General features: G+C 37.3%; 1 protein-coding gene across 1 annotated transcript in view; it reads left to right on the forward strand.

Annotated features, from left to right (window-relative positions):
* Positions 1-20,498, forward strand: part of DCDC2 (doublecortin domain containing 2) — a 60,973-nt gene that overhangs the window by 37,486 nt on the left and 2,989 nt on the right. The window contains exons 8-9 of the mRNA XM_008919832.3: positions 8,672-8,772; positions 19,524-19,865. Of these exons, the coding sequence (XP_008918080.2) occupies positions 8,672-8,772; positions 19,524-19,865 (443 nt within the window). The remainder of the gene's footprint in view (positions 1-8,671; positions 8,773-19,523; positions 19,866-20,498) is intronic.

Genomic DNA, 20,498 nt, shown 5'->3' on the forward strand with positions numbered 1-20,498 from the left:
CTTGAAAGAGAAGAATATAGGCTATACAAGCTCTTCCCCTTCTTGTGTGTGCTTTTAGTGCCCTGAAATGTCTCCCTGTCAACAGGGTATCTCCCTTGCTCTGTCCTGGTTTGTCACCTTGTCTTTTGGTGAGACACAATGGTTGTGTGACTAGTGGGACTTAAGTGGATGATGAAAATAGCTTAAAAGCTGGTAATGGGGTGTTTTATTTTGAATTAAGACCCTTTTGTTTCACCTGGAGGTGCAGCTTCCCACTTAGGCAGGCAACTAGTAGTACCATACAGTTTTAGGTGTAGTATTTTAGCTAGATTCAGTTAGCGGAAAGGAGCATTCAGCTTTCTTCCTAGTTTGCTTGTGCCCTTTGAAGACTGCTTCAGACACACGTTTGAGGAACAGAAATTGAGAGGGAACTGTGCAAGTGGTGCTTTTGTTCTCTTACTTCCTTTGCTCAGAAATGCCAAGATGTAGCTTTGCCCTTGCAGGGTGAAGAGGAAAAGCAGGAGCAGGCACAAGCACTTTTCGTCTGTCTGTATTACTGGATGTTAGCCAAAGTGCTCCTCAGGCTGATAGCATTCAAACTCTACATAGCAATGTCTACAAGATGCATATTTGCAAAGACTCCAGCTGTAGTGTACTTGACCTCACCTTTGCCATGTCCATTCAGAAGGCATGAACAGACATTCAGAGAAGGCTGTTTATTTGGAGAGGCTGTTTCAATCTGTTTCCCTGTGGCAACAAGAAAGATGCAGTAAATGCTAAAAGTTTCTTGACTGTGGTACACATTCAGATCCCACCTGATACTGTAAACTTGTTGAGGATGAGATGCATCTTGTCTACCTCCCTCCGTATGAGGCTTAGAGGATTAATTCAAGCTGGGCTTCTGGGCTCCAGCTGTCAAGGAGAGACAAGTGTGTCTGGAGATGCCTATTCTCTCAGTTGACAGTGAAATTAGAAATGTGGTTTAGACCAGATGCTGAAGTATTGGATGTATCATGCATATAATTGCTGCCTTGAATTATGACATTTTCAGGTTCATTTTAGAGTGAGGAGTCTTATTCTGAAGTGGAAAACTAGAAGCCAACTCCAGTAACACAGTGATAATGATGGCTCCCAAGTACTGTTTTGATTAATACAACTCCACTTTCTATTCTGAAGGCTCGTTGCAGTTCCTCAGTTTGATTTGCAGATTTATTCCAAACAACTCCTTCAAATTTGAAGACTTTGGATTGGGTAAGGGAAGCACTTATCACCGTCTCAGGAATTTTTTTTTTTAATTATTATTTTATTTTTTACTGATGGACAGTGAAAAAGACTTTTGACATTTTAGTTGGCTGCATTTGGCTGTCACTGATAAGGGATTAATTTCTTTTAATCTGAAGCCAATAAACCGCACAGGGAGTTTACAAATGCACATTTTGTGATGTATGAAAATAGATAAAGAGAAAATATTCATAATAAAGAATGTATCCTGTATTCTTTGCTGTCCTTTTCCCTGCCAATTTAGCAGTTATGTGGAATCTTCTCTCTTTTGAGTGCTAGACTGTTTGAAAGTGATTGTTTCCTGGGTATTAACATCTGAAGAATTATGCATATAGTGTATTTAAAGCTTAACTTAATCTTCCAACTGAGTTTAGTTGGGCTAACTGTGTATGTAGTTTGAATTTACTTTTTTTATGCACTGAGAAGTTCACCAGCATGCCATTCATATTACAACCGATCTGTGTCATAATCCTCTTAAATCAAGATGATTAAAGAAATTCTTAGAGTTGAAAGCTCTTTGTGCAAGATTTAAATTCACCATTTCTTAGTGCAAATCCAGTAGACTGTGAGCTGATGCTTTGGGTTTTGTAACATATAAGACATACTATTAATGTTACGATTGGGTTCTCATTGCACTGGTAGAAACCTTAATAACATGGAATAGATTGTATTTAATAGTAATTGCAACTAAAAATATGAGGTTTAGAGCTTAGACTAGTGCAGCTGGTTCAGCAGAAATTGTGTGTATGAAAGTGACATCAAAGGTACATCTAATTATCAGCAGCTTGGTTTAAGCTTTAAAAAACCCCAAACAAACCACCATAAAACCTCAAACCTATTAATTTTTTTGCTTGAGTAGCATCCTGTAAAGAGTATAGCTAGGAAGTTGAATAGGAAATTCAGGAGTGTAGCAGAAAATTCTTGGAGTGTAGTACCCTCTTTTAAAGCCTATTCCATTCAAATACAATGGTTTAGTTGTGGTCTCATGGCTTGTGAAGTAACTCCCCACACAAAGCATAGAACAAGTTCTAGAGATCATAGGCTGTGAAGTTTGTGTTTTCGCTGTGATTTGGAAGTCATAACTGGACATAAGCTGAGTCACTCCACAGTTTTAAAGATCTATTTTTGGGTATTATGAGGTCTTAGAAGTTAGCAGTCATTTCAATTTCCTGGTTTTGTTATTACCTAAAAAAAAAAGAAGAAAAATGCCAACCCATATTTAAAGGTAAAGCTGCACAGAACATCAGATACGGCAACACTCTTGCTCTGAATTGCTTTCAGTAAAATTATGAACTTGCCTGAGTGCAAACCCGGGCCACCAAATGTGAACTGTGCATTGTGAGCTAAAACTTTTATTGTTCGTGTTTTCCTGCTGACAACTTCTAGGATTAAAAAACCTCTCTCTAGTTAAAACATAGACCATATTAATGCTGTGTTGTCAAAGCAGACAAAAAAAAGGTGCTGAAGAAATCTCTTGTTTGCAGAGATTTTACAGGACCTGTGTAGTAGGAGACAAAATGGCAAGAAATGAGAACCCTTATTGCTGTTAGTGTGTATTGTTGCAGTGCTGAATTATAGTAAGCCAGAGTTTACTTACTCCAGTGGGGAGCTAGGGTGATGGTAAACCTTGCAGCCTTTTTCTTTTAGCACATGGTGAATTTCTTTGGGTTTGCTTTTAGTGAAGTGAATACTTTGTAAAATGGGCAAATATATACTTGCCAGCAGGAAAGCCATGTTGCTTAACTCCCTGAAGGAGGGTGTGTAAGTGTAGTGAGGCTTGGTTCGGAATGACGACCAGGGCAGACATTTCAGGGCTTGTGCATTTGTTTTGTGATGGTTTAGCCCTCAGGACCTAGCTGTACTCAAGAGAAGGCTGTGTTATGGAATAGGCATGGAATTAAAAAAGATGTGGCTGAACAAGGACTGCTTTGTTAATTTCAGAATGCAAGTGGTCTTAATGGTCTGTAATTTAAATAAATTAATAAATTAGATGCTTAAGAACATGGAGAATAAATGAGATGAATGACCAAAATAGGGAGAAGGAATTAAAAAACCATTGTATTATGACACTCAGTCCTTTATTTTTGTAGGTGTTGATGTGAAAAGATTACTTAGTTTTTGCAGCTTTTCCTTTGCTTGAGATTGCTGCATACAAGGGCAACTACTAGAAGCATCTTTTGCAGTTTCTGTTGAGGTAGTCATATGTCAGTGTTCTATAGTGGTGTGAAATTGTATTAGGAATTCAATATTTTCTGAACAGAGTATTTAATTGCTTAGAAGCTTGAGGCTGCAGTAGTATCAGCTGAAGAAAAACATGTATTTTTCAATATTCTCAACAATCTCTTATGTATATTGCTACTAGTTGCTTTTCAATTCCATTGCTTTTTGGTGATAGAAGTCACATGCAAAGCTACTATGAAGGCACTGGATTTTTGTTGGAAATGGGCCTTGTACAAAAGTGATACTTTTGAATTAAAAAAAACCCCAAACAAACAAAAAAACACACACAAAAAACCAGAATATAAGATTATGTTGTACACAGGCATAAACACACATCTTCCCTATTCCTCATAGCAAACTATTCAATTTAATGAGCGACTTTTTTCTTTTTTACATTTTGTTTTTAATTTGCCTTACTATTTTTATAAGGCAGCCTCTGTTGTAAGTCACATTATTTTTTTTATAGTAACATTAACTTCCCTACTTACAGACAGGGCTTGCAGTTAGTGAATGCCTCAGATTTCCACAAAATATTCAGGGCAGACTATTATTACAATGATTTTTTTATTTCTGTTACTGAACTTCAATCAATTTAAAATTTGAAATGCTTTAATATCTGTATAATGTTGTAATTTGTACTGGAGTAAATGTTTTACAGTTAATGTCATTTAGACAAGAAGCTTATATAAAAGCCATTAATTGCTATGCTTAATTATTTTAAAAATACATATTTCTTATGAGTTAGTTTAATGTATAAATCAATCAGTATTTAATAAAGTCATATAACCTTCTTGTTTATCAAAGTGTAGAAAAAAGATTCCAGCTAAAGTACTGAATGGCATCAGACGGAAAATGATCTTTGTACTTTAGCCAAGGTTTGATAAGTTATACATGCTCCAATTCATGGCTTCGTTCTGTACATGCTGAATTGATTGACTGCACAATCCACTGAACGTCTGTGTATTGAGATAACCAGTAACATGTAACAGGTGAAATGTTTCTAATCAAAATCTTTTGGGCATTTCCCTCTTGTGATCTGTTATTTGCCCTTCTACAGGTTTTTTTCCCCTTTTTTTCCCAAATTACTGAACATGAAACCTGTTTTAAAACCCTGTTTTAAAATAATTAGAAATAATGGGAAATTTTTCTTTAGGTTGCCTAAGTTCTCTCTGTGCAGGATATAAAAAATAGTGCTGATTTTTGGATCAAGACAGTTTGTTTTCACACAGTGACTGGGAAAACCTAAAAAAACCCAATGTCTTCCAGTTGTCTGGACACCATGGAAAAATATTCCCCCAGAAGATCAGGAGACTTTCAATAATATTTTGCTTGGCCTCTTGACAGAAGCAGCACTTGCTGTGGCATGCAGAACTGAGAAGCTAACCAAAATAAATCCTCTGATTTATACTTGTCAGCAAAGCTGTGGGGAGACATTTTGGAGCTCAAAGTACCCTTGAATCCCTTGCTACCATCATACTCTACTCAACTTGAAGCAAAAGGGTAGAGTGTGTCATGGCTTGAATGTAAGGCTTGGATGCACCTTCCTTTCTTACCCCTTTCAGAGCTCTTCTGCCCCAGTGTTGCCATGCCCCGTCTGTGGTCAATTCTCAGGTAGTAGGAGGCACAAGAAAGTCAGAGCTAGCTCATACAAAAGGAGCATGTTTAATCTACAATATTGTATGAACTGTTTGGAGAAGTAGTAAATGTTCCTTCTAATGGAAGTGCTGGGAATTTTCAGTAAGATACACCACTTATTTCTGCTACAATAGAGATTGCAATATAAGCCCATAACAACACAGAATGAAGACTCACAAAAATATTCCTTCATGTAATTTATAGCATTTTCTAAAATACCATCTTGTTTTTTTCCTCCCTTAGAGACGTGTGTAGAAACTGACTAATGATTCGGAGACAGAGATGTGAAATATTGCATCAATAAGACTTTTTCATCCTTGTTGTTTTCCTAAACCAAAAAGCATTTCTGAAGTATTACCTATAAAATATGAGGCAAAGTTACCCAAACGAACACATTTCCTTGGGAATAACTCAGAGCAGTGATAATAGTGATTAATGCGGCCTGCAAACTCCTGCTGACAAGATCTTGACACAGAATCACATAAACAAGTAATGTGTTGGCCTTTCACTCAGCTGCCCTCCTCCAGATACTTGTAGCTTCACATGCATAAAGTGTAAATACTTCTGGCTGAAGTAGAGTAGCAACACAAACGATGTTTACATTTTAAGCTATTTTCTTAATGATCCATTTAATCGAGTTAATTTGATATAAATTATTTTGCAATTTTTGTATTTCTTTTCACTTTTCATAACAAGACTAGAGTGTTTGTCCTATCCTTACCATTTTCTTTAGAATTTTTTTATTTGTTCAAGTGTTACAATTTCAGTTAATGTAATTTTTTATTTCACTTGTTTTAGCACATTTCAGACCTAAGTGTTTTTCTTCCTTCCCTGACTGTTAATGATACATTTATTTTGGACATTTGCTTTCCATTCTCTTATGTTCGTGAAGAGGTAAATAATTAATTTCCCTTTTGTTGTAAATTTTTTATTTTCCTTAAATAATATTTTTACTCTGTGAAAGAACAGGAATACTGTTTCACTTTAGAGCGCTTTCTGTGCAAGACAATGAACAGCAGTATCCGTGAGAGATGCTGCAATGTTGTTCAGGGTTATTTTCAACTAATTTCTTTTCATTTATGACCAGCTTTCTGAGCAAGCACCTATTAGAAAGTGCTTGGAGGAAATTCCATGGAGATTTCAGTTTTTGCTTGTTGAAATCCCCCTGCTATTACCTTTCTCGGCACTCTCTTTTAAATGGGAAATATAGTTCCTTACTGAAACTTACAGTCTTCTTCCCTCTCTCTTGCTCCATCCTGGTTTCATGATTAAGTTTTTTGAAAATACTGTATGTCTGTCTGCTTGGGTTGTTCAGCATAGCCCTGAGGCTTATCTATTCTTCTAAGAAGAAGTGCTTTAAAATTGAGAATCCTCAGCTCTTGAGTACATTTGGCCTCCGGGCCAACACTTGTTCATCTCCCTTGTACTTCTTCTTGTGCCCTGCTGGAGTAAAACCTGACGAGAATTGCCTCTGCACTAAAATAATTTTACCTCTAGAGGCCAAACAATCTCCATTTTGGTTGAAAGACTTGGGGACATTGAAGGCAAAAGTGTTATTACAAGTCTAAATGGAATGATGGTGATATTAAATGCAGTTCTTTCAGAGACCAAGTTAACTTTTTGTAGTTCAGTGAGCCCAAGGAATCTAGGACAAGATTTTTTTCTTTGGTCTTAAGGGAAAGTCTTGAATTAGGAGAATCATCATGGTGGCTTTTAAGAAACTCATTACATTTTCCTCTCAGGATATAGTGGAGATCTATAACTCAATCAAATGTCTATGATGCGAGGCAACGATGATAATATCAGGTAAGGGAAACAGAACATTCTGTCCCCTAGAGAGCTCAGAAAAATGGAAATGTGAAGTGCATTGATTATTTGAAAAAGTACAGGTAGCACCCATTCAGATGTATTTTGTTGTTGCTCTCAACCATGCTGTATTTTTATTGGTGATTTTTTCAAAAAAAAACCCCAAACAAGTCTTGTCAATCTGTAATGAGATATGTGCAGATAGATTGTCCAAGATATATCATGCTGCTAGTAAATATTGGATGTCCTTGGTTTCAACAGAACATGCTAGAACGATAGAATAGATCTTTGAGTGGGGTGGGAAGACTTCAACAGGACTCATTCTCAGGAACTCAAGCTGCTATGTCCATCAGAAAAATCTCTCTCACTTTGGAATATCACTGCAATGTTCCATAGACTCCCTCATTTCTACCTCTTTATTTCAGGCTGTGAGAACGACCTTCATTTCTGGTGCTCTAGTCAGTGGCCTGTCAGTAGACTTTTATGTATATGTTGGCACCTCCCCTCCAGTTAGCCCTTTGCAGTGGTTTGCCTCAGAATTTTGTTCCCAGGGTAAACTCTTTCCTCGGCTCTCATAGTGTTGAGAAAGTAACTGGAAAACTAACTTCCAGAGTAGTCGGTGCTGATTTTTTATGCAGATGAACTCTGGATTTTTCTAAGATTTGGGGTTATGTCTATTATTTTTTTCTCTTCAGTTGTTCTGTGAATGGTTCAGTTCTACACTGGAGCTTTTTATTTAACTGTCCAGCAATGTAGATCAATTTGCATGGTTAATTGATATTATCAAGTTCACATCTTTTTATGAAGAACTAAGAGGCAATCAAAACCAGCAGAAATATTTTTTCCTCATTCTTATTGTAGTTACATATTTTGTTGGATATGGACACATTAGCTTAGGACCATCCATCTTTCCTAGGTAGATGGAGAGAGATGATTTGAAGTAACATGTGCTTTTAGTTTCTGGGCTGTTTTCAGTTCAAGGGAAGGGAGAGAAGAACATGTGTCACTTGGAAATTGTTTTCTGTACGTACCAATCTTCGCTTTCCTAGTTAGCTGATAATGTAAGACCTGTATTGGAAACTTCAAATACCCTTAGTTACTACTTACACTTAGGGGAAAGAAATTACTTAAACTAAATTGAATATAGTTGTAACCATTAAACCTTGTTACCTAGGAGTAGTTGTTTTTATAATGTGGATGTGGAGTTTCAACCATAATTCTACTTGCATGTATGCAAGGGTGGGGAGTAGCACTAGTAGCACTAATCCCAGCTGTTTCTGTTAATTTTAGCCTTTTAATCCTGTCCTGGTTCAGCATGTTTGTTGCTGATTCAGAGCCTGAAATTTTTGATAGATGTATGTTATAAGGCTAATTACTACAGGGTACTATAATTGACTGTAGAAACAGATGTAATATGTTGTTGTTGTAATGTATTATGGTCAGATTCACTCTAAACCTTTGCCAGAAGTGAAAGAACTTCAGATCCAGGGCTTTGTTCAGTCCCTGTTCCCTTTCCCTTTCCTTTTACCTTTCCTTCTTCTTTCCCCGAATGGTGTAGTATGTATTTATTGTTAAAAGGAAAAAAAACGAGTTGTAAATGATGGGCGATTGAAGTCTTCCTTAAAAGAACTGTATAATGGGTCAGCTCAGAAACATGTTCTCAGAAGCAAAATTGAATATGCAGTTCAGTAGTTGAGCCACACAGTGTCACCATTGGACTTCTTTCTACTCTGTATCCTTCCCATTGTAGGTGAAGATATTTACAAAGCCAGAGAAGAGGGGTCTGAAACCTGGGGGGCAGTTGAAGTGCAGGAAGATGAAGATACTCTTGTAGAAGTTCCACTGGACCAGGTATTGACTGAGCTTTAAATAAGTGTCTTTTTTATTTTTATTTTTTTTTTTAGGATTACAGATTGTGTGTTGTTTTTCTTTCCTCAATTTCTTTCAAGTGTACAGCATAATTCTGTGGGGATGACTGTAAGCTCAATGATACATCTTTTATGGAAGCTTTAGCAAATCTTCCTTTCTCTGTTAATATGTCAAATGTCTGTTACCTTTTCATCAGCTTCAGAACTGCTCTGAGTGCCCTTATAGAGCCTTAGAGAATCCCTGCTGTTACAATCTACCAAATAGATTCACCTGAATTGCAGTCTCTTTAAACTGGTAGAGTGGTATTCCTCCAGTCCTGAACCACAAACAGGCATGCATTTATCTGATTTTTGTTAAAGCTGACAGCACTTTCTTTTGTTGGAGCAATATGGTACTTAGTTGGCCAGTTTTTTAATCTTAAGATTTATGTGCAATGAACAGGTCTTGATAACTAGAAATAAGATTATATCCCCTTTGTTTTACTTTAATTTGTTTTTAAAAGAAACTCCTGTGAACTGAAATAATACAGGAAATAGGTAAGTTGAAGCTTATTCCAATGAAGTGGAGAGTAGAACTGCTCAAGTTATTTACTGAAAAACTACCTTTTTTTTATGCTAATGAATTGCTCACAAGACAGCCCTCTTTTTCATCTTACGTGTTTTTAGGAATTTGCCAACTTGTTCAACTTTTTTTCCAGTCCACAAGTTGTTGCATTCTGACTTTCTGGGGGTCAGCTCAGTACTGAGGAATGGTTGTTAATCTGAGACTGTAAACAAATGGGAGGGAGTTAAAGATAATAGTTTGTAAATACACTTTGATTACTCAGGGCAATCTGATGGAGCATAAACAATCCAGGAGATTTCTGGAGTGTGTTGGAGACAGTTTTTTGATGTAGGTAATAAAAGACGTGATTAGGAGAGGTATTCTGCTGCATTTGCTACTCATGAATAAGTAGAAACTGGTTGGAGATGTGATAGTGGCAGCCTAAGTTGCACTGGCCATGAGATGATAAAGGCCCTGAAGAAAGTGGGGATGGAAAATAACGAAATAAAAATCCTAGACTTCAGGAGAGTTGACTTTGGCTTGACTGGGAAACTGGCAGGCAGGATCCTGTGTGAGGCTGCCCTGAAGTGCAGAGGAGTATGGGAAGTCTGAGTGATTTCCAGGGGAATCTTCCTCAGAGCACAAGAACTATCCCCATTGTGCAAGGAAACAAGCAGGCATAACAGGAGGTCAATTTGAAGAGAGGACTTCTGACTTCATACTAAAAGAGACAGAAGAGGGGATGGACTGTTAAAGAGCATTATAGAGACATTGCCTGGATATGCAGGCCAAAGCCTGTTGATGAATGGAAACTAATGCATGTGATTGGGAATAATCAACATGGATTTACTATGGAGAAATCATACTTTACCAACCTCATTGCCTTAGTGATGAAATGACTGTCTCTGTGGGTGAAGGGAGTGCAGTTATTGTCATTTATCTTGCCTTCGGTGTAGACTTCCATATTTGTAGGAGAAATTGGAAGAAGCATGGTAGATTTGGTGAGGAAGATATGCTTAAGGGATGTAGGGGCTGGATTTATGGGCTACAAGGTGGATGAGAAACTGGCTGGTTTGGTGAGACTTAAAACGTTAGCTGGTTGAGATTTAACTGGCACCTTTTTATGGATGGTGGTCCTCAAGGTTTGTTACTGGATCTGAGACTTCTAACATGTTCATCAGTAACACAGATGATGTCATGGAAGGAGACAGATCAAACTGCTCTCTGAAGCTACAGATGGAGCAGCAGAGAAAATGGAGCCAGGCTTTTCTCTGTGTTGCACAACAAAAGGATGAGGCAATGGTCAAAACTTACAGCAAGGCAAATTCTAATTGGATGTGTTTCCAACAGAGAGAACTGTAAGCACTTTCCTGTTCAAAGAGAGTGGAGAATCTTTGTCTTGAATGATATTAAAATCTAAACCAGATAGTTTAGTTTTAGTAACAATAAGCAATTTTTTTTTGCTTTGAAGCCAATGCAATAGACACTGGTGTAGATGATCTCTAGAGCAGTATTCTTCAAAGTGGAGTGTGCACAGCCCAGAGGTGTGCAAGACACTCCACTGGGATACAGAAAGAAATGTTAGAACTTCAGCTGTACACAATTTATAAATCTATAAATTTATATATTTATAAATAAATAAACAAACATTCATACTCAAAAAGATTTTACTGATATGGGTATGGTATCTAAACTTTTTGGAGACCACTGCCCTCTATTTGTACTGGGTAAAAGAATACTAGACATATATACATTTAGCTTGTCTTCTGCTTTTCTAAAAAATGCCTGAGGGGAAATTAGATATTTTATGACCTTTCTAGACATTTTGAAGAATGACAGCATACCATCTAAAAAAAAGTAATGGATCCCTCCATTTTATTTTAGGCTCCTGTTTCTAAAATGGATCTTTCTCAGGATTTAGTCACTTTAATGGGAAGAAGTGTTGCTCAGCTATTTTATAGACGTTGTTCTTGAAGACACATGAATCAGGTGATAGAAAGAGGCAACAAGAGCATGACTGTCCTGGTCCCTGATATAAGAAATGCTACAGCTGCGTCTTTTTACAGCAAATACCAGCCCCAGCCTCAAAGACTTATATGCTAAACACCATTGGGCTCATCAGCCCTGTAAATTGAAGTTGTCCTTGTGAGGTGTTGTGATAATTAGGATGTGTACTGTTGCACTGATAGTACTGACATTGGGGAAGAATGTGCTGCCTCTTGTCTTAATCTTTGTTTCTTATGACATCCTGAAGCATATCCTGCCCTGATCTTGGCAGTGTAATAATCAAATTGAGAAGTGATTAGCCTGTTTATTGGCCTCTGAAGGTGCGTAAAGAATTCCTCTGGGTAGACTAAAACATTTGACAGTGTAATTTTGGTTGTCAGGCCTTAGTTTTTAGGTTGACTGCAATTCTTATGAAATCCAACCCTGGAGACAGCTGCCTTACTTCTCCACGGAGATCCTACAGCACAGGCAATAGCTCTGCCCATTCTGCCATGTGTCTGACCAGTTTGCCTCGGTCAGCGCATGCTGACCATCCCTAGGGAGGGGGGAATAGTTAACTCTCTGCTACCACTTCTGTGTTTGGCAGTGGAACTGTTGATACAGTTGCCAGTAAGCATCAGATGTGCTGGCAAGCTTGCAGTGCTCAGACCTTGCTCGATACATCTAAGCTCATGTACCAGGGTCCATTCATCATCCTAAAATGGAAATATTTTTCAACTGCTTCCAACAGATTTTGCTACTGGACAAGGAACTGGTAGCAGGTGTGTTTGAGGGAAAAAAACAAAATTAAATATCAGTCATGCACAATGAATAATCTAATTTTCATATTTTCATAAAAGCCAAACAAAGCACCAAAATTTATTGCAATTCAAGCCATGGTTTAGTTATAACATTAAAACTTCATGTACAGTTTCCTAGGTAATCTGGCAAGAATCTGTGTCCTTCTGAGCAGCATGGAGTACTTTTTATTCCCTGATAACTGAGGTCACTCAAACCTTGGAAGCATTTAGCATTGTACATGTTCAGGTTCTTATTAATGACCATTTTAAATTGTTTTAAATTCTGTGTTGTAAAGCTTTTACAGCTTTTTCTTATCTGCACCACAGTTTCTGTTATTGCTAGAAATATGGAAAAGGACAGCCAGTCAGGGCTTGACTATCTTGCATAATGCATAAATATTTACATGCCAGCTTTCACTAGAATGCTGACACTTCTAATAGGCTATCATTTCCATCAGGCACATAAATGAGGTGGTGAAGATAGAGCTTCGTCTTTTTTTCTTTTTATGCACCTTCTCCGTCTTGCTGTTTGAAGTACACAGTTGAACAAATGCCAGATTAGCCATTAACTAAGCTTAGTGTAATACTGGCTAGACATTCGCTTATGTCCTGCTCTATAAAATGCTGTCTGCCAGCTGAAAACACATTAAAAGGACAGGATTTGCTTTACTCTAGACTAACTGACAGTTGTAATTGAACATCAAGGAGGAAAAAATCACTATTTTGCCTTAAACCAAACTAGACCCTTCTGTTCTATATTCTGTACCGAGACTTCAGCTTCCAAATACAAAATGGATAGTTTCTTCTTTTGACATGCAGACTTACTCCAGGTTGGTTGTTTACATCACTGTGTCAACATTTGTGGGAACTGATGACAGACTATGAAATCAATTGTGCAAATAACAAGGGAACAAGGTGGGTTTATTGCTATTCTTGATAGTGAGGCAGCAAAACAATACAAGTTTCTTACTGGAGATGGTAATTAAGTGTGTTATTTGAGTTTTCTGTTAATAATATAAATATATCCAAAGTAACTCTGAGATAGAAACTTTTATAACTTGTAAGGCTTTCAGAAAAAAACTACTACTTTTTCTTCAGTTCTATATAAGTTGTGAAATACAAAAGCAGCAGTTTGTAGTAATAATATTGAAATAACACTGCAAGTTTGCACTGGTTTATCCTTTTCCATAAGCATGGTTGTTCTTCTCCCATGCTGAGCTGTTGGGAGGTGGAGTAAGCATGAGTGTTATAAGATATGAAGTTATCCAGTGCATGACCTCTATAAGGAATTCAGGCATGTTGTTGTGCCAGCCTGCTTTGCCATGGGGTATATGATATTGGCTATTATGATGTAAGTTGTGTAGAAAGAGTCTGTTTCTGTTTTGGTTTTGTTTTGCTCTTTGGGGTTTTTTCCCTCCAGATTCATCATCCCCATCTCCTTCTCTCTTTCTGTGTTTGTTTGTAAAAATCATTGGATGATAAATTTGTCTAACAGGCACTTTTTTAGGGTTTTTTTGTAGGTGTTCACACTCTGGGTTCTTTCCTTAGCCATTTGCTTACACTATTACAGACATGTCCACTGATTAATGGAGTCCTCCACTCATTATTCCCCATTTCCTGGGCTGTGATGTGAGATTGTGTATCTCCCCTAGGTGAGCTGGGGCTGGAGTGTATCATCAGTAGCAGAAAACTTGCACCTTTCATTTGCAGTTTTCATTACATGGTATACATTTTGCTTTAGAGACCCAAGATTCACCTCAGTGAGCAGAATGTTTATCTTCCCTCTTGCCAAAGGCAAAATATTAAACTTTACGTTGATTCAACATTAAAACAGACTGTCTGCTTGAAGATACATTCTTTCATTAAAAGGGCTACAACTTTTCATGAGGAAACATTTTGCACTACATTAGTAAGGACTTCAAAATGGCATTTGGAAAGAACACATGCAGAAAGAACATTTTATGCTCAAATTTTGCTACAAATGATGCAGCTGTAATTTAAACCTTATGAATTTTGAGTGCTGACAAGCCAGCAGATAAGATTTTCCACTGCATGTTCTTCTTTCAGCTCCACTGATTTACACTTAATGTTGTTATTGTTTGTCTGTGTGAGATAGGGAAACTTAGTCTGATTGGTTCCTTCCAGTTCAGAATGAGAAGAGGGATCTTCCCTCTGTTTCTGCACTGAGTGACTGATTTCTAAGCTATAGCAGCAAGGTCTGATCTTGTCTTAAGAGGCCTCTCTGGCCAACAGTGGGGGAGGGTCTTCGCTTCTTCTGAATGAAGCCTGTAAACCCAGTTCTGTTGTAAAACTAGTGTTGATACCATTTAAAAAAAAAAAGTTTCCTCTCTCTGTATACCTCTGTCTTCAAAAAAATCCAGCAATCCTAGTGGAGACAGTTTCTCAAATTGCTTAACTTATAGGGCATTTTTAATTCATTATGGAAGAATCTGTTTCTGGAAAAAAAATTATTTCTGTATTTTTGCAGCCTCAGTAGGACTTCTTTTTAAATGCTTAACAGTCTTATTATCTAAAGAGATGCTCAGCAGATCATACTGTATTTTAGGAAGTGAAATTTGAATGTACACATGCAAAATGTTATGGGAAAAAATAAACATAAGTGTCAGTGAAATAGGTGGAGATGAATATTCTTGACATAGGTACATATTAGAAAATTAAAGATCTGATTGCATGGTCAGATCATAAAATCAAAGAATGGTTTGGATTGGAAGGGACTTTAAAGATCATCTCATTTCAACTTCCCCATCACAGGCAGGGACACCTTTCATTCACTAGACAAGGTTGTTCAGAGTCCCCACCTGGCCTTGAACACTTCCAGGGATGGGGCATCCACAGCTTCTCTAGGCAACCTCTTCCAGTGCTTCACCACCATCACAGTAAAGAATTTCTTCCTAATATCCAATCTAACCCTGCCCTCTTTCAGTTTGTGGCCATTCTCCCTTGTTCTCTTCACAACAGGCTCTTGTAAAAAGATCCTCTCCAGATTTCATGTAGGCCTCCTTAGAAACTGGAAGATGCTATAAGGTCTCCCTGGAGCCTTCTCCGGGTTGAACAACCCCAACTCTCTGAGCCTGTCTTAATAGGAGAGGTGCTCCAGTCCTGTGATTGTTTTTGTGGTCCTCTGGACTTGATCCAGCAGGTCTGTATCCCTCTTACGTTTGGGGTCCCAGAAGGCAGTACTCAAAGATGTTGTCTTCTCTGTCATGGATGTCTTGTGATTAAGGAATTATGTATGCTTCCAGTTAACACACAATGACACTAATGAAGGGAGTTTCGAAAGAACACTTTCTACACTTTCAAGTTCTTTAGTTTCCATTTATTCTAGTTGGACTTTTGGGTGCTATGCTATTATGAAAAATTAGACTCTATGGACTCAGGTGCTGCATTTGTTGTAAAAAAAAAAAAAAAAGATGCATCCATCTCATAAAAATGTTGGACTTTAAATGTTTTGCTTTCAGGAACAACAGTGCATTTTGTGGGGATATGGGAACTATGTGGGAAGCATAAGACGATTGAACCCTTTAAGTATTCATTTGCTTGTTTTTAAGAGCCGGGGTTTTATAAATGATGTGGAAGAGAAGAGGGCTGCTGTCACTTAGCAACCCTATCTGATTCAGGAACAAAATGTTTCGCTGTTGGAATCTGTGCAGTGCTGCTACAAAACATTCCTGACTGAGTAGGAGAAGGGGCAGCTCTGTTCTGGAGAGGTTTGGTGCAATCAAAGTTAAGTGTTCCTATTGCTGCATTTGTGAGATGTATTCATGCTGGTATTTGTGACCATTAAGATTTTTGTTGTCTACTTGGTTGTTTGTCTGCTGTGACCATTAGCCAAGTAAACTTTTCCAAATTATTTCAATAAAGCAAAATTACATTTTACATTAATGGTACAAAATAATTTCTACCTTAAATGATTTGTGATACTGTACTTTTGAGTATCAGTCATATATAAACCTTCTGAGAGGTCACATTAGCATCCCTAGAGGAAAAGCCAAACACTTCCATGTCTGAAGATTTCCTGACTTACTGCTTTTGAATGATGATGGCATTTGGTAATGTAGCTCTTAATGAATGATGGCATGATGAGTGTAATTAGAATGTATCTTTCTTTTTAAAACGCACTGGTTTTGCTGAGATTAAAAATACTGTTGAGCAATCATACTTCTTGAATGCAAAATGAAATTGGCTCTGCTCCTTATCAACCTGTTAGTTGTCAGGAGGTTTCTGGAAGGCAAGCTGGGTTCATGTTTCCAGTGTAAAGTTGAGAATTACTTCAGTTTTTCTATGTACCTTTGGTTGAATATGCTTTTCAATATACATATACAAGTCTTTTGTCAGTGAGTCTTTTTACTGCTAGTCCATGATAAGCAAAGAATTGTTCTTATATTCCTAAAGGTTTGGTTTGAAAACTAGTTATTTTAACTAACATGTATTCAACTGTGAAACTGCACAAGCATCACCTTCACTTAAAAGATGCAGCCAGGAATGCAAAAAAGGTTATGTCCTATTTTCTTTCAACCATACAAAAGGCAAAATTAGAAACCTTATTATGAGTAGTTCTGGCTATAGGAGGAATGATAATAATCCAAGGTGTACTTAAAATAGAAAATTATGATTTATGCATAGCTAGTAGATCAATAAGATCTCAGTAGAAAGTGTGAAACTTTTTTTTAATGTGAAGAGAAATGTATGATTTGGTGGGTGATTTTGGCCTTCAGTTCCTTCCGTACAGTCCTGTCTTAGGTCTGCTGAGCATTCTGATATGCATAGTCTGTGGTCATATTCACATTTCAAAGTCTACATATGACTCTGCATGCAGTGGGAACCATACTGCATTTTAGATTACCTTGTGAAAGGTCTTTACCTCTGGATCAGTATTGATTTTTAACTTGTTTGAAATGTCCAGTCTTTTGTAGTGCATCTTAAAAGAAGATTAAATGAAGAATGCATTTCGCTTTTCAATTATTAGCTGAAAACATTATTTTTGTCTGTAGTAGTAATAACCATTGTAGTAATATGTTCAGCTACCTTGAAATTTTCAGTTACTGTAAAAGCATTATACTTGCATGGATGGGATTTGTTTTACTGATCCTGTTTTGTACTATAATTTTTTCAGGCAATCCAGCTTGACTGGTCAAGTTAAATTAGTTGAAGTTTGAATGTTATTTCATGGCAGTTCCCTGTGAGCTTCCAATGAGTTTCTGGGTACAATTCAATAATGCTTTGTTTGTCTTCTATGTTGCTCAGATTTAACTCTTAAAAAATTTGCATCCACACCTATTTTAGACACATAAGGTCAAATGAGTCTAGCTAGTGCAGCACTTTAGGAAGTTACTGCCCCTCAAACATCCATTGTGCTTCCATGCTAAAGACTACTTCCACGGCAGTGAAACCAGTTAAAGTGTATCAATCAGTATACATATGCTGATTTTACCCCATGGCATAAAGTCTATGCAATTTCTTCTGCAGTCCAGAAGGAGCCACCATACTAAAACAGTGCAGGCAAGGGCATATGTACTCTTCAGTTTGTATCCACTATCAGGCAGCAAAAAAAAGCTGGAAATTAGAATATCTTGGATAGACTACAACGGTTAACTGAGACAGTCTGTATTGACTTTTCTTCTTTTCATATCCTCTCTTCATTTAGTGTTTGTAATGTCATAGCAAGCAGGTGTCACTAAGTAAAAGCAATCACACTTTTAACTAGGGGTGTCTGATGTGTTTAATTTGTACCACTCTCCCCTATTTCTAGTCAGAATCCAGAGCTCCTAATTTCCTTAGCAGACTGAAAACGAATTAGTAGATAATGTCTAACTTCTGAGAATTTATAGATCTACAGATTCTTTGCTGCTTTATGTGCTGCTGGTTACCAAGGTTGTCTCATGTTTGCTTTGGATGGTGCCTTCTTTGAAGGTTTCTGTAAAGACTTGGCATGTTAAATTTTTATTTTACTGGTAATAAGGCCGGTTTGATGTTACCAGATGAAAGTGAGTCAGGAAAGCTGCAATAAAAAACACACAGAAACTACTGTACTTCAAAAATCACTTATGGAACCATTATTTACCTGATCAGGTAACCATGTAGTATTTCTAGTAATTTGTCATTCTATGGATTATTACAACACAATAACTCGTGCTTTTTGAAGCTGTACCAATGTGGCATTGCGCACTGGCATAATAATGTTGTCTTATGTTGCTACTCGGATACTAAAGCAAGAGCAAGATGTTTCATCAAGAGGCTTCAATCAATTCTTGGTCTTGCTGAACTGGCTTTTACTAATACATTGAAGGTGATGAGGGATTTCTTTTGAAATGTTAGTATTAGTGAGGAAAAGAAATTTTTAGAAGACATAACTTACATGTCTGTAGCAGATAGCTGCCTGCAGAAAGGAGCTACTAATGACAGTAAAATTCCAAACAGTTTTGATTAAGAGATAATCTATTAGTCTCAGCTTGTTTGCTTTAGATTTAGAGTCTGATGAGGCTGTGTGGGACGCTGACACCTTGTTTCTCCTGTGGGATTTTTTTCACTTTATTTTCATTCATACCTTAGCACAAGTACATAAGTAGTCTTGGCAAGTGTGGACATTGGTTCACCAAATAGTCAGGTGGCTCTTCAAAGCTGAAACTGGAAGAACAATGACAAAAAGTAGATGGTATGTGCATCAGTCTTCCAGGTTGCCATGAAATGATGCTGCTAGCAGCTTTATCTATAGTGAGTTTCTGATAACTCTTCTATAATATGAGACAAGATCTTGTTCCTCCTGTCTAGTTCCTCTGACTCTGTGTAGGAAAAAAACTGCTGCCAAATGTTAAACAAATCCTAATCATGCCATTCCACAGAGGAGTCTTTGGGAAGGGGAACGATGTTACGGAAGTGACCATTTGTAGGTCTGCCTCATCTCTCTAGCTACTTTTTCTGTGTATGCAAAGAAGACAGGTTGCACAACAGGACCAAATGACATGGCATGGCCTGGTCCATAGGTAAAATGCTTCTTGGGAAACAGTTTGTGGGCTAGCGCTGTACGATATTTTATTGTAACAGGATTTTACAAACAAGTATGTACTAAATGCTAGAAAGAGAACCTGGGATAACTGCAACAGAGTAAGCTGTTGAAGTATTGATAAAATCTAGCTCATTCCAGTTGTTTTGAGTGTGTTCAAATGGATTGATCCAATTTAAATCTCACCAACACATTTTTTAAATGTAGAATAAAACTGTAAGTACAGGAACATTTTTTTTTGTCCATGTAGACAGACCTCAAATTAGCACACTTACTCCCCAGTAAAGATGTAATTGTGAATTTGATGTCTGTTATATTTCAGAATTGCATGGAGCATTCTGATTTAAAATACCTCATAATGCTGCTCCTTTTCCTTTCACCAGAGACCAGCAGAAACTGTCGATGAAGAAGAAAATGTAGAAGAGGAAAATGACAAGGGAGAAGAGGCATATGAAGGAGAAGAATATCCAGAAGTGAACAGAGAGAAAAGTGGGGAAAGTGTTAAAGAAAGAAGTGAAGGGGAAAAAAATAAAAAGAAATTAAGTGAAAATTTTGAAGGTGAAGCAGAAGAAACAGAGAATGTTGACCAAGCGGAAGAAGAGGAACTTATCCATTTAAATGGCAAGAACAATGAAGAAGATGGTGAGGGAATGGAGCACTTGAACTACCAAGATGATCTTCAGCCGGAAGAAGAAATAAAAGAGGATTCTGGCAGTCAGAACCAGGTGAGTGTTTAGTCTTTCAAACTGTTGTTCTTACATTATTGCTCCTCATTCATCTCAGCCTCACACTTCTCAGCTGGTATCTAAGTAGTTCACCTCTGATAAAGTCCTGAGAGCATTTATGAGAACTTTGGGTTGCAGAAAAATTGATTTCCATCTGTATAGATCAGTTACATCAATAATTACATTATATGCCTTCCAACTGAGAAAGCAGATGTTTCTCGATATTTGATGAATCTGTATCTCCTGCTTTCCTTATAATGCTGAATTTTGAAAAAACTAATGAGAAAAATCCCTGCAATTTCCAGAAAAGCATAGTCATTATATATTTCCATACTAGTTTGTCTTTTAGGACAGAGCAGAAGGGTGTGTCCATGACACTACAGTGCCTCATTATTTTGATGAGTTGACTTTCACAGAAGTTGCATTTCATAAAGGGCTTTTGCCATTGCTTTGTGGAAGTTTCATCTCCTTTTCTTAGAAATTGGAAAATACAGTGGAGATGAACAAGATCTTTAAAGCAAGGGGCTTTAGTCAGTTTAAAAGCAAATATTCTGTTAATTTAAGATACATGGTAACATGCCATTGGCTTAAATGGAGGGATGCAGCCCAGAAGAATAAAGTGGACTGCCCTGA

Source organism: Manacus vitellinus, unplaced genomic scaffold, assembly GCF_001715985.3.
Source record: "Manacus vitellinus isolate BGI_N305 unplaced genomic scaffold, ASM171598v3 scaffold_39_pilon, whole genome shotgun sequence".
Taxonomy (NCBI): domain Eukaryota; kingdom Metazoa; phylum Chordata; class Aves; order Passeriformes; family Pipridae; genus Manacus; species Manacus vitellinus.